Below are 15,439 nucleotides of genomic sequence, written 5' to 3' on the forward strand. Positions count from 1 at the left end.
CACACAGATGGTGTGGGATGCCTTTTATTAGCCACATTTCTTGAATGCTAAGTTCTCTTTTCATCCGATTCAACGGAAAAGAGTAGGCACATAAAATTTCTACAATGCATAAGTATATCTAGGTAGGGTGGTGCGAAAATCATTCTCGTCCTGGGCGCTGAAATCTCTAGCTACAACTCTGATAAGGAAATATTTCCTTTCGAGAGACCATTATTAAATTAACACCATTATAAAAGCATAACACAATAAAACTATGAAAATTTAATTATCATTTTAATAAATTGATTGATTGATTTGATGTTTTTTAATTTCACTTTATGCGCAGGAAGGCTAATCGGAACTGGACCTACAGTTTAAAGTGGGATCCGAACCACTGTGCCATGTGCCTCCACCGGGCATCGAACCTGGGACCCCTGGATTACAAGGCGACGACGTTACCACTACGCCATCGGGGAGGCCTTCATCTTTAATAAAAAGCAATAATTAAATAATATCTAACACTTATTAAAAACATTTCACCTATCCTCTAATTTCTTGACTTTTTGAACCAGTCGTTAAAGGAATTAATTTGCTAGTTTATAAATGTAGCAAATTAATTTGTTTATATATGTTTATAAATATAAATATATATTAATTAATTAATTATTGACATATATTTCATGACAATTATCTATCAATATATATATATATATATATATATATATATATATATATATATATATATATATATATATATATATATATATATATATATATTTCAGGCTTGCCCCCTCAAAAAAGATTCCTGGGTACGTGCCTGATACATATAATAATAATGATAATAATAAAGTTCATAATTAATAGGTTGATAAGATCAATGTGTCTAATAGGCCAAGTAAGTTTTACACAAGAATTTGTAAACAAAGTTATTACTTACATTTTTTTATTTCTTCTTGAAATAGTCAAAGAGTGTTCCACCTTTTCCTTTCTTCGATCTCCTTCCTCAATCCTGAGTTCAACACCGTCCACCCACCACAATTCACTGATCTAAACAATTCGTTTCTTCATTCCTTTATTTTGTTTCGTTTGAATAGAAGTGATAGCGGAAACATTCCACATTTGGCGCCTCAGAAGTTCATAAGGTGAGGTAAAAGATACAAGAACAGGCGCCGACAATGGAAGTTAAAAGTAGATTACATTCGTGTGGAAAACAATGGCGCCTATTTTTCGATGGACTGACTCATTGAAGAACACAAAGGCTAAAGTATTCATGATTCTTCCTTTACTCTCGCACATAATCATAATGTAGGATGAGTTTTCCTTAATAAACTTAATTGTTTGGAAAAATAAATACTAAGATAGAGTAAACCCCAATTTCCCTGCAGAATCTTGGGTAATATCCCACAGAATCCTCAAATAATTTAGGAAATTTCCATCAGGCAAATAACATTTTGTTACAAAATTAAATCGTGTTGAAAGTTACACATTGAGCCCCTTATAGGGAGCGGAGAACAAGTACTGGGGGTGGCCAGGCCCTTCTGGTTTCGGCGCCCCTCGCCAGTGTGGCAGACCATTCCGGGAATGACATATCTAAACGTGTTGCAACAATTTCAATTCCACGAATTCATAACGATCCCAAACATCATGTTCCAATAACAAGGGGTGTCCTTCATTTGGTGTTGGAAGACCAGAGCTCGTTTAAGCCAACATTTTTCTGGAATTTGGGTTGGACGCGGCTGTCCGATAGAATGGCCATCCAGTTCGCCTGATATTCCATTCGATTCCGTTCTTAGTGGCTTCATTTAGCACACCCACGTACAAGACAAGGGTGACGTCAATAAAGGACTTTAGAGTACGCATTGCTGAAGCCTGTCAACAGGTAACACCTGGCATCTTGTAGCGTACATGGGTTGAACTCAGTGCCGGATCTACAACCCGCAAAACCCCGCAGTGCGGGGGGGGGGGGGGGGGGGGCGGAGACAAGCAAGCTTTTAGGGGTGCCCTCAGCCATAGTAGAGGGTTCGTATATGCGCATAGGCATAAAAAATAAACGTAGTTACTCAGAGGTACAGAAACGAATACAATATACACAGGTAAAGTTAAAGTTCCCTGTGCATGTAGCACCGTGCCATAAAGGCACATTTAGGATATGTGGGTGCAGGGCCTCACATATTTTCGATGTCGGACATCTTGGAGGTGATGTGATCAGTACAACGCTCCGGCCGCATTTACCCCCCCCCCCTCCTAAAGGGTACCATTTGATTTGATGCTGGGTGGATCATGGATCAGCTTTTTGCGGGGACGAAGCAGGAAAATTTCCGGCCTTAGATCAAATCAGACTACAATTTCACGAGAAATGCTGTGGTGAAGGTTTCTTCAAACTATCTTTAATCAGGAAAGAGTTTTGACTGCATGATTGTAAGAAATGTATCATTCTACAGGTGTGAGAAAATAGTGTCATCGTATATATCACATCACCAACGGTGCCGAAACAGGGAGGGAGGTGCAGAGGTGCCCGGGCCCATCCAATTCTCCTTTGACCCTCCGTATAAGGGGCCAATGCATATCTTCCAACATATTACATAACTTTGGCACACAGATACTTCGCACACAACAGGTGAGAATTTACGCAGGATTCTGCTCTGAAATGGGCAGAATCAATAATGTGGGATTATCACTCAGTTTGAGTGTCTTTCTTTGTGCGTTTACAATGTCAGTTTTTCCTTTTTCAAACTGACAATGAATTAAGGAAAGCTCATGGCATATAATGAATGAATATGTGCGAGAATAGAGGAAGAAGCATGGGAATAAAATTTTGAGTGCGTCAGCATTTAGGCTATTTTGCACCCATCACGTTATACGTGGTCCAGCCCCTTACCATAATTAAAATACCATAATTTCAGTGTCGTGTTACTAAAATATTAAAATATTCTGACTTTTGTTAAAAGCTGAGGCTGTAAAGGAGCACTCAGCACACACAAGGACAAAAAAGGACAACACAAACAAAATTATACTGGCCCTAGTGCCAGTCGCCAAAGCCTTGTTTGTCTGCAAAATGCAGTCCAGGGTGTACTACGTGGAAGTGAGGTTGACTTTGGGCGCCTACGTGGAAGGTACCCCTTACACCCCTCTTCATGCTCTTGAATGAGCCAGTCCATTGCAAACTAGGCTGCTTTGTTTCCCTTCGGAAATGTCAAAAATTGCTCGCCCTGATGAAAATTTTATCTTGGGCCTTACTTTTTATGTAAATATGTGTGAAGATATTAAACTCCTATAAATCATGTAAGAATAAGTATTATAAACAGAATATGATAAAAAATTATCAGTCAAAAGTTACATGTAAAGTGTTATGTTGTATAATTACATAATCACACTGGTGCAGTGAATTTTTTGTCCAGTAAATAAAGTTCGATGTACCCTCATATATATGTTTTGTTGTCAAAGACAGTTATTGCAATTACCTTTTTTAAAGGTTAATTCAAGTGCATTAGGTTCCTCCTTAAGGAAAAAAAAATTGCGAGTCTTTCCCCAAAAAAGAAAGAAATCAGTATTTATGCTTTACTTAGATTTACCCCCCCCCCCCCAATCTCTTAAGAAATCGGCGCCTATGCAAATCACCCACTTCCCATTTTAAAAAATTGAGTTGAATTCAATATGGCGGCCACCAATATGGTGGATGTCCATTCATCAATTTAATAATTTCATCACTCATCCCCATCTTCGCAAATTAGCCAAGAGGCACAAAACGCGAAGTAAAATAAACTAAATCAAATCAAAATCAAATCAAAGAGAGGTTATCTAAGTGTCCCCCTCCGGTTTCCATGAAACTTGGCAGGTGTATAGAGGTGCCCAAAGGAACAAATACGTGTTTTTTTGTTTCGGCTAAAAAAACTGTTCTAGGTGGCAACCCCCCCTCAAGTGTACAGATGAGGACAAATTGAAGTGGGGATCTGACCACTGTGTCCCCCTCCGATTTCCATGAAACTTGGCAGGTGTATAGAGGGACCCAAAGGAACAAATACGTGATTTTTTTTTTCAGCTAAAAACTGTTCTAGGGGGCAACCCCCCAAAATGTCAAGATGAGTACAAATTGAAGTGGGGATCTGACCACTGTGTCCCCTCCGATTTCCATGAAACTTGGTATGTGTATAGAGGGGCCCAAAGGAAGAACTATGTGTTTTCTTGTTTCAGCTAAAAAACTGCTGTAGGGGGAAAAAAAACCTCAATGTCAAGATGAGGACAAATTGAAGTGAGTATCTGACCCCTGTGTCCCCCACCGATTTCCAGGAAGCTTGGCAGGTGTATAAAGGGGTCCAAAGTAAAAAATACGTGTTTTTTGTTTCATCTAAAATATCTTTTTAGGGTGCAAAACCACCCTCAAATGTCAAGATGAGGACAAATTGAAGTGAGGATCTGACCCCTGTGTGCCCCTCCGATTTCCATGATATTTGGCATGTGTATAGAGGGACCCTATGCCCCCTGTTTCTTCCTATGCTATATTTACGTGGTTTCGGGGTCAGATCCCCACTTCAATTTCATCTCATCTTGACATTTGAGCGAGGGGTGGGGTTGCCACCTAAAACCGTTTTTTAGCTGAAATACAAAAACATGTACTTCTTCCTTTGGGCCCCTCTATACACCTGCCAAATTTCATGGAAATGGGAGTGGGACACAGGGGGTCAGATCACTGCGTCAATTTGTCTTCATCTTGATTTGGTTTGATTTGGTGTTTTAAGTCCACTTTATGCGCAGTAAGGCTAATCGGGACTGGACCTACAGTTTAAAGTGGAATCCGAACCACTTGTGCCTCCACAGGGTATCGAACCCGGGACCCCTTGATTACAAGGCAATGACGCTACCACTGCGCCATGGGGGAGGCCCTCTTCATCTTGACATTTGATGGAAGTTGCCTCCTAAAACAGTTTTTTAGCCGAAACAAAAAAAAACACGTATTTCTTCCTTTTGGCCCCTCTATACACCTGCCAAGTTTCATGGAAATCGGAGGAGGACACTTAGATAACCTCCCTTTTAGTATTACTACAACTACTATTATCAAAATGAAAATTGAGTTAATATGTAACGAATATTTTACCTGCCATCTAAATCAGGAATTCAAATCTCGGGTACTGCAGTATAAAGTAGACAGTAAATTGAAACAATAATTGAAACTCTGCACATAACGATAATTACGGACAATATTCAATGCACATGCTTAAGATAGTGTGACCAATTGTCCCAAGAAGAGTTTTCGGGGATGTTGTTCACTCTACGCCTCTGGTCTCCCCGATGGGGTAGTGAGAATGGCCCCTAGTTCGATACACATTGCGCAGGAGTTTGGATTTAACTTTAAACTGTACGTTCAGTCTCGATTAGCCTATTTGTGCATATAGTAGACGTAACACAAGAATTGAAATTCAATGTGCACCATTCGCTTCCCCAAAGCCTCTACATCAAGTTTCACCGCCATTGGTTGCTTCAAACGGGCTCCAGAGGGCTCTGAATTGAGGAAATGTAATTCTAAGCGCCACATTTGCACCTAGTGGTGAAATTTTGAACTATTTTTTCGTCAGCATTCGCTTCCCAATAGTCTCCATAGCCTTTGTATCAAGTTTCACCGCAAATCCGTTGCTCCAGAGGGCCCTAATTATGGATCTTTAATTATGACCATGTGTTACGAAACGAATTACAGTACCCTAACTACTATGTAAAGAAACTGGAACTAAAATATGTGACGAGATCATTAAAACGTCCATTAGGGAGTGGCCATGGACGTAGATTCGCTTGAAACTCGCAGCCAGCATCGGGGAATAGCTTGCCCTGAAGAGCTTGCTCCAACGGTAATACAATTGAACGAGGAGATTATCGTAGATTGGAATCAAGTGTTGATCAAATCATCTCGCATTGAGCTCATTCTAAAGCTACTAATTAGATCAACCTTCACAAAACCGTCCGGCGCAGTGGGTTTAATTCACTCTACGCCATTCGATAATGCGGTTTTGGGCTCCTCATCTGTAGGTAAAACGGAAGAACAGCTCTCGGCTCACGAATGTGGATTGGAAGCAACTTAATCTGAGAGGGAATGGAGCTCAAGTAGACATTCATCAACCAATGATACTTTCCAGGTTTTTTTTTAGATTGTTCTCTTAACCCTTGCTTACCCGAGGCCTCACAGGTCCACACGTTTTTTAGTCATTAAAATTCAAGACCCCATTTTGTGTGATGTCCATTCATCAATTTCATCATACCATCACTCATCCTCATCTTCGCAAATTAGCCAAACGTGGCACAAGAAGCGAAGAAAAATACAGCAATTCAAGCATGTTATTGAATCACTACTTCATCTGTTGTTTATATATGTGCAGTTATTTATTAATTATATTAATTAAAATACTATTGTTAATAAAAAATAATAACGAATTATTGCATGCGTCCCACAGACATTTATTTTACCATTCACTAAAACTTACAAGAAACATACTATTTTTTCTAGTGCTTTTTGCTTATTAAAGTGCAGTTGTTTATTAATTATAATAAATACAAAAATTGCCATCATTTACAACGAATTGTACACTACCACTGGCATGAATATCCGAATGACAAGTATTCAAATTTGGTGGGCGTAGACCCACCTAGTGCATCTTGCTTTACAAGGTACAATACACTAATTGATCCTCCAGGCTTCCATCTATCTAAGCAGGCTTTCAGAAATGCGTGCATCAAGCAGCTGAAGAGAAATTAATATTTGTTATACCCTTGTTATTGTTTTATTATTATTGTTTAATTTTTATTTTTTATTTTATTATTCTTGTTACATATGTGTGCGTGCTTCTGATTTGTTAATTTCTATTTTCTCGCTGTTGATATCCTGACATAAAATGGATTCTCTCTGTATTCAGGATTTCTCAAATAAATAAATAAAAAAATTACATTTTTGTTTTTATGAACAAAAATAATACAGAAAATTGGGAACACACTAGGAAACAGTATAATTTACTTTCATTTTTTACTAAAAATTCTCACAGTTAACAATCGAAAAAATACATGTGGTAGGCCTGACAAGTCCCCCTTCCCTATTGGGTAAGCAAGAGTTAATGAAAGGGAAGGTAGTGCAATTTCAGCGTTAGTACTGACAATACTTATATTGATAAATTTGTTAGTCTCTCCTGGACAGTTACCTACCCCTTCTGGTTTTTAATGCCTCAGTTTTTCATTTCCTACCCCTTGTATTCCAAGTTTATGACATAATCTGCAAATAGCATAAAAATAAATGATTCAGTTATATATTCATTGAATAGTACATATTTTAAAGGTTTACATTATATACATTTCTTTCTTTTTACTTTCTTTACAAAAGAGGAAATAATTTTCCATTGTGCAGCCATTATTGGATTACATAGAGGTTGGTCACGGGAAGCTTTATTCCATGGCGGAATGCTGAAATTTGGCAGCAACGCTGTCTGTGACGCTGTCTCGCCGATTTAGAAATCAAGCTACAAACATGGCCGCGGATTGCAAAATTGATGTTGACTTTTATGAAACAAGGGGAGTCTCTGTAAAATGTTTTCCTTTTTCCAAATCTGGACAGCAGATTGACATTACGATGTAATTGGAATACATGCGTTAACATATGGAAATGCATCGAACCCTTCGATGCATTTCAGGGGTCTCCGAGACCCTCAGAACATTTTGTTACTCCATTCCTCCGACTGAACATTTCTGATTTTCCCGTTTTTTCTTGACGTTTAAGATTACTAACTAAGAGTACGCTACGGTACGCTAACATTGCGAAAAGCTTGACTCCCTACTTACATAATTCCTCTCGTTATATTCGATTTTCCATTTCATTGCGTTTTTTACATATCAGGGGTCTGCGAGACCCTTATGGATAATGTGTTGTTATAGCTCTTTTCAGTTCTTACGGCGGGCGCTCTAGAAACTGGCAGGGGAAGTGGGGAGCGGGGAAGCGACCAATCCAGCGCGATAAGAAACGTAGCGGCCAGTAGAACGAGTTTCACGTAGTGCTTTTTCCGGCCACGTCGTGTCTCTCGGCGCCACTGCTGTTGTCTGGTTGGTCTGTTGCTTAATCCCCGCTCCCCACTTCCCTTGGCAGAACTAGGACCGGCCGCCGTAAGAACTGAAAAGAGCTATAGTTTTTGTGTTATGTAGAATTGTACGCGTGTACGCGTGGCGGTTGTTTTATTAATAGTACACCAGGGACATCTAGTATTGAAAAACACCTGTTCATTTACTTTCTTTTAAAACAAAACCAAGGGAGGCGTTGACCTTATGGATCAGCATGTTGGAAGGTACACAGCAAAGCGCAAAACTAAAAGGTGGCCACTTGTCTTGTGCTATAATATGGTTGATATTGCAGCTCTCAATGCATATATATTGTACATAAAACAGCACCCCGAGTATAACTGTAGGGATTCTAGCAGGAGAAGAATTTTCCTGCAAAATCTTGCTTTCATTCCCTTAGAATTTTCAATATCATGCCTCTGAAATAGATACAAGAGGAGGAGCCTGCAAAAATCAAGAAGAGATGCTACATATGACCTCACAGACTGTATCGCAAATCATCAATGACTTGTTATACGTGTAACAAGAATATCGGCAAAGAACACAGTAAGTTGTTGTGCATCAACTGTAATGAGTGATTGAAAACCTTTGGTATGCTGACTTTCAATATGTAAAGTACCAAATATTTGTTATGTTACAAGTGTGTTTTTTTTTTATTTTACTTTCCAACAATTATAGTAAACAGTAACAAGAATATATTCAAGGCACACAGTCAGTTGTTGTGCATAAACTGTCATCAGTACCTGAAGATATTTTGTATGTTAACTAGTGATATATGAAGCACAAAATGTTTGTCATATTATACGTGTGAATAGTATTTATTTTTTTAAAAAATTGTACTGTATTTTACTGTAAATTATAGTAAAAATAAAAGGAATTGTAATCATTTACTTACAAAACAAATATATTAGTCACTATATCCACGAACAGTTTCATTTGTGATATTACTTGCTCATTTCCTATTATTTTATAATAGCGGTCTCGGAGATCCCTCATATGTAATATTGTAATAAATACCTTGTATGCACCAGAGGGTTAAATAATTGGAAATAAACAGAAAACGGAAGGCCAACTTTTTACATATCATACGCAGCATGGAACTTTCCAATAATGTGTACAGTAGTTTGACCCTATTTTATTTGCTAGAATGTTGGAATGACATTAGAAACTCTTTAGAAACTAAATATTTAAGTGATGGTAGATCTAACAGTCTAACACACTGGCTTTAAAGTTTTAAGAGTAAGACGTAAAAGTAGTTCGGGATGCGATAAACCAGCATGGGTAAATATTACAGTGTAAAATTTATCTTGTGAACATAATATTTCTGTACAGCGTCTTCATTTTAGAAGTCGGACATAATTTGTCAAGATTTTATTCAACTGACAATACATTGTAATTATGATGTGCATATGAGCAAATATTTATTCCGTGTGCATATGTATGTATAAGGCTAAAATAATGCCTTCCGCGAAATTGATTATCTTAAAATAAATCTTTCCAAACAAGTGGCATTTCTGATATTGGTGGCTATAAACTCCATGAAAGAAAGTTGATAATTTTGCATTGTTTAGGAATTAGTTTTACGTTGCTATTGTTTTTCTCTTGCGGAGATATGTTACAGTGAAGGAATGAATGTTGTTTTCCTCCTTGAAGTCGCTGATTTATTTCGCACATTATAATTAAGAATCTTAATGACATCAATATTGGATGTTAATTAAAATTGATGATTCACCACGTGATCACTCTCTCTGTGTGTGATAGTTTGAAATATAATTTGAAAAAATACAATATACAAATACATTGAATGAGAAAGGCATTACTCACGCCTTTTGAAGTTAGGAAATAATATTTATTATTTTACTGTTGCATTTGGAATATATCTATCTTCACTTGAAGGCTCCGTATAGAGTTCACACCAAACGGGGCAATTGACACTTTTTGTGTGTACTACTGTTGAGCATTAATGTTTAGAAAAATACTGTCATACTGTCGAGCTGCATATGGACCATTTGTGTTGGTGGAACTGGAGTTATGCTTTTACAGTTAGACTTCTGAACATCATTATCCTCTTCTTTAACAGATAATGACGTGGTAAGCACCACATAAAAACTCACTCCTGATACGTTCTTGCTTCCCACCTCATATTCATTAGTCAATTACTGTTGAGTTTCCCTTCCCGTTATTACCTCTTTACCTGTGAAGTGAAAATTGTAAAATTTGCTTGAGTGGGATTCTAAATGGTACTGTTTAGCTAAAATATTGTGCCCTTCCAGGCAAGTTCATGTGAATTAATTTCCCTACGATTTGCTCTGCAAAATTTTGTTTATTGGTTTTAAAAATTGGAAAAGTCGGAGATTTTTTTTTTTTTTTTTTTTTTTTTTTTTTTTTTTTTTTTTTGAAATTGTAGACATCCTGCCAGGCCTGTAACGGGGGATGCTGAAGCCTAGCGCGCCATTAACATTGAAAGTTTTGTTTTTATTAAATACAACAACGTAGAATATTTAACGGAGAAATTTATATTTGGGAGAGGTGAAGGAAGCGAGAAACATACAAGGTTATTCGAGGTCCCCATTTTAGATTTTCAAGTCATGTTCTGAGCCCAGTCACCACGTGAAAATAAATGTCACTATTCAACTCTGTATATAACGTTTCCTGTTCGACCTAGTCACGAAATTATCTCTTTCTCTATGACAAATATTTTTATCCATTTATGATATTGATAGAAAATTACAAACTTACCTTTAATGTAATATACAGGGTGAGTCAAAAGTCAGGTTACATGGGATCGTTTCCTTGTCTCGTTAATTATTCGTGAATGGTTGAATGTCCAGTTTTCTGGTGCATGGATTGGTCGCCGCTGTCCTCTTTAGTGGCTACCGCGGGCTCCAGAGCAATGGATTTTGTCTTTTGGAGTCATTTAAAGATGATCGTCTACACAGTTAAGATTCAAAACATCCAGCATCTGAAGGAAAGCATTGTGTAATGTACAGACATGATTATGTCAGACGTTCTGAAAAAGGTTTTGTAAAACTGAAAACGCCACGTGCACAAATGTTCAAGGTACACACATTGAAGATATACTACACATTTCTATATAAACTTACTTTTGACTCACCCTGTATATTATACCTTATGTTTACTTACTGACATTTTCAACTTGCCCCAAAATGATTTTCTCTCCAATTCCTTTTCGAAAAGTAAAGCCCTGGTTACACCACATCGCTGTTATTGTTGCCTTATGAAATTGTTGCCTAATCTTTCTGCTACGAGATTGTTACTCAACAATGAACATAACTGGAGATGTATGTAAATTCAAATGTTAGTAGTTTTGGGGAAAGGTTGTGCCAAATCAACAATCTGCCTATGGCGCCAAAATGCCTAGCTACGGAGTTTCACGCTGTTAATGCTTAAAAGAGCTACATTGATTGGCCAATGCATCATTTTCACGTTTTGCGTTTCCCATTTAACTTTCTATGCAAGCCTTCCCTGAAAAGTATATTAAAAATCCGATAGCACAATCCCCAATTTGCAATATACTGTAATTAAAGCTCTCTTCTTCCATTACAGAGTACACCTTCCCATCTGTGGGGTTTGCAAATTAACGAGTCATCATTTTTGTCGCCCGACGTAAACAACATGGAGTATGACGTGGAGCGAAAATATACTTTGTTGGAAGCGCTACAGCGTAACTAAATTAAAATCCCTGGAGTTAATTCGCTTGACGAAAAGCTTCATAGATTTGTTTGATTTTTACATTTCATATTTATACCAAAGTCGCTGGTGCGTGCGCAGAGGGACATTCGCAAGCAGCTGTGAGGCGACACGTTTGAAATTTAAATGAGGTGGTTGGTTGTTTGTGACAGGGTTTCCGTTTCACTTGTTGGAAGTGAGAATTTTTCTCAGTTCGTTATCGTGTTTTCATTTCGGATATTTGCACGCATGGACATGAGAAAACTTGTGAGCAGGTTGAAAGTACGTTTATATTACGATTGTGCAGTGGCGAACATAACGTCCCAATGCAATGATTACTTCATGCATAGCAGTCAATATTCATGGATGGAAAATTAAAATCAAGATCCGATCCAAAAAATGTATTTTTGACCAATGAATCTCTCACGTTTTAGTTTAATACGTCTTTACGTATAACTTTATTGAAGAAGGTGTGTATAAGTCTTTTCTTTTCATTTTTTACAAGTAATTGCTTTGCTTCTAAGATTAGTGTAGGGATAGCCTATATTGGCAAGTCACCATGCCCGTTGGGTCTAAGGTGCCAGACTTTGGAGGACTCGAGTGACATGCCATTTTTGTCGCAATTACCGGCCAATTTCAATCTATTTTAAAATTTAAAGCCCGTGACAGGACACGATTTCAGTAACATTGCAGACCTTTACTTCAAAGAAAAACGTTTTGAAAAAACATTTTTTAAAACAGTATTATTTCGTTATTCGGACATGTCATGAAATCAAATGTATATTAATGAACAAAAAACAGAAGTGACACATCGTTATTGCTTTTGGAGATATGACGTCACGTGGTGCTGGTCCAGCAGTCGACAAGAGGCCAAGCACAGTGTGGGTGAAGGGAATTCAGGGTAGCCAGGGGTATATCCTCTCAGGAGTCTTACTTCGGTGCAAAATTATCATTTATGATATTTCATGTAAATGTATGGCCCATATGGCCATATGGCTTGCATTTGTTGAGAAAAGTTCTACCTGCTACTGTTGCCAGCTTAGGAGATATGCCGTTAAAATGGATGTTTTTTACTTAACCCGTATAATTACTAGTCCCAAACCCATCAAATGCTGCACATTACACATTGGTTACAAATGACAAATTAACATGGCAGCAGTCATGAGACTTGTAATTAAGACCCTTTGATAATTTCATGCATATGATATTCTGAAAGAAAAACAACTTAATGCTGACTTCAGCCATTGATTAAATTGGAGAATTTTCTGCATGGAATAAACTGATAATGTTAAGCATAACAAAATATGTCAATAGATGAGGCCTTATAATTCAGGATACACGGTGTAAATATCTTTCAGAATTTTCATGTGATAAGCCATCGAAGTGTGGGTTGCTCTACATTTTAAACACTGTGTATAATTGGATAGATGTTTCATATTGTTAGAAAATTTGTACCAAAAAAAGGAAGTTTCAGTGTAAACCTACTGACTCGAACGAATTCATAGAGAAGTTTTTCAGATTACCATTGAAAATGAATGAAGAAGATGTAGCAACTCACTGAACTTATTTTTTATAAAAGATGAGTAAGCTTTTATGTGTTCCCATTTGATGATGAACTTCCATGTGAGGGTCGATTTGAATTCAGGTGTTTTGAGCATGTTCAATGTAAAGGAAAATGAAGCTTTCAATGTAGAAGTACTTACATTCTTGACACTTCAAATCCATAAGGTTTGGTAAAAGACAATGCACGCTGTCAAAGTGCAAGGCATATTATTTTTAACATGTTATAACATGCAATATATACTTGGTGATTATTTTTGCAACTATTTGTGTATTGTTCTTTAGTGGAACCTCATTACAATGCGGGAGAAACACTGTAATGCATTGAGTTTTTTCTTGTTTGAGTTGCTCTTTTAAGTCCACTTTATGCACAGTAAGAATAATCGGACTTGGACCTACAATTTAAAGTGGGATCCGATCCACTTGTGCCTCCACCGGGTATCGAACATGTGACCTGTAATGCATTGATTTATCAAACTTGTCGATGAATGAATTATAATTTTTTTATGATTTTTCTTTGTATTTCTGCCACTTTTGGCTAATTGGGAAGATGAGGATGAATGATGATTTGATCACTTAAATGAAGGGACATCTACGAATATATAAGGACGACACAAGTGTCATAGAAGATTACACTGCCCAGGGTCAAGATCGCAGAGTCTCGTTAGTCTGCAAAATGCATCAGAGAGAACTGCGTGGAACTGTGGTTCACATTTTGGTGTCTTGAGAATTGGTGAACCCTTACACCCCGATTGTATTATGATCAAGCATTACGTATTAAGTTTTTTATCGCTTGTCATGTATTAAATGTATGATTATTACCGTAATGCACGATTATTATCTTTAAGTATAAAACAACATAATAGGATGGCTTACACACAGAAGGGTATTGCTTACCTACCCTCTAGATTATGTCTATTAAAATCCTATGTACCTTGTAGCTACATACAAAGTGACGAAGCGTTGAACAATCGAATTGTCAGAAAAAATCGTACATTTTTTATTTAGGAAAGAGACACACTGAAACGAAATGTAACTGACATTAATCAAATGTTTCAGATCCTAAATCAAAACCCATAACTCACTCCACATGAATGGTACAATATTGACAGTAAAAATACCTACCAACAATTTAAAAGTGTATACACATGCTGTTCTCTTTCCTAATTTTCAAAATCTCGTTTACTTGTCGTTGTAAGTTACAGCATCAAATTTTCCGGATGTTATGGATGTAATATTATGTTTGAATATCTTAGCATTAGTGTCAGTTCAAATACATATTATGGGAAGATTATATAAACTTTATTAATTATGATAAATTAAGATTCACTTATTATAATATTTTTTGTCTTTCCTCAAGCTACGCAAGATACGATAGACCTGAGTGAAAATTGTGCAAAAGCTGGTGCCGACGCAGTGCTGGTCCTACCGCCCTATTTCTACAAAAATAGAATGTCGGTAAGTTTTTATGTGTAATGTATAGTGAAAATATCTGTATTTGCCTAGATATTATTGCAATAAACAGTATTTTTTCAATTAAATTTTAAAAATTTGCTGTGTTTTCAAAATTTTTCTTAGCTTGATATTCATATTTGTGCTTTTATTTTTTCAGTGGCGTATTAAATTATATATAATTTGGAAAGTTTCTTTACAGTGATCGTTCCATGAAACGTTGTCCAGCACTGTAGTCACTGTACTGTTTTTAAGAATTTTGTGTGATAGGTTTGTATCTGAAACATGCGTACTTTGATTTCTAGTATTTATTTTGGTAGCAGGTGGAAGGCATTTTCTTCCAAAATAATTTTAATGATATAAATGAAAAATAGCATTTTATTTTAAATAATTTGTTCGAGACACAAAATCTATTAAACTAGAGGACGGAAATGTTGAAACAAAAATAGGTAACCCTATTTGAAGATAATAATGCTTATGACTCTAACTTCAGTGAGTATGGAAAACATAGAATCGTACAGTAATGATTTCAAAAGTTCCATTGCAAGATCATGAATATCCACACTGACATGCCCAATCACATTTCAACTTAAAGTTGAGGTGAGCACATATGATCTTATTATTCTGTTTTTTGTACACAAACGAAATGAATATCCCACTTATCAGTTGACAGTAACAC

The 15,439-nt window shown here is 36.9% G+C and overlaps 1 protein-coding gene across 1 annotated transcript in view; it reads left to right on the plus strand.

The window, feature by feature from the left end:
- Positions 1 to 15,439, plus strand: part of LOC146003073 (4-hydroxy-2-oxoglutarate aldolase, mitochondrial-like) — a 150,215-nt gene that overhangs the window by 76,312 nt on the left and 58,464 nt on the right. Inside the window, exon 3 of the mRNA XM_083141244.1 lies at positions 14,669 to 14,766. Coding sequence (XP_082997370.1) covers positions 14,669 to 14,766 — 98 coding nt within the window. The remainder of the gene's footprint in view (positions 1 to 14,668; positions 14,767 to 15,439) is intronic.

This window comes from Lepisma saccharinum, chromosome 19 (assembly GCF_977018435.1).
Source record: "Lepisma saccharinum chromosome 19, izLepSacc3.1, whole genome shotgun sequence".
In the NCBI taxonomy this organism is placed as follows: domain Eukaryota; kingdom Metazoa; phylum Arthropoda; class Insecta; order Zygentoma; family Lepismatidae; genus Lepisma; species Lepisma saccharinum.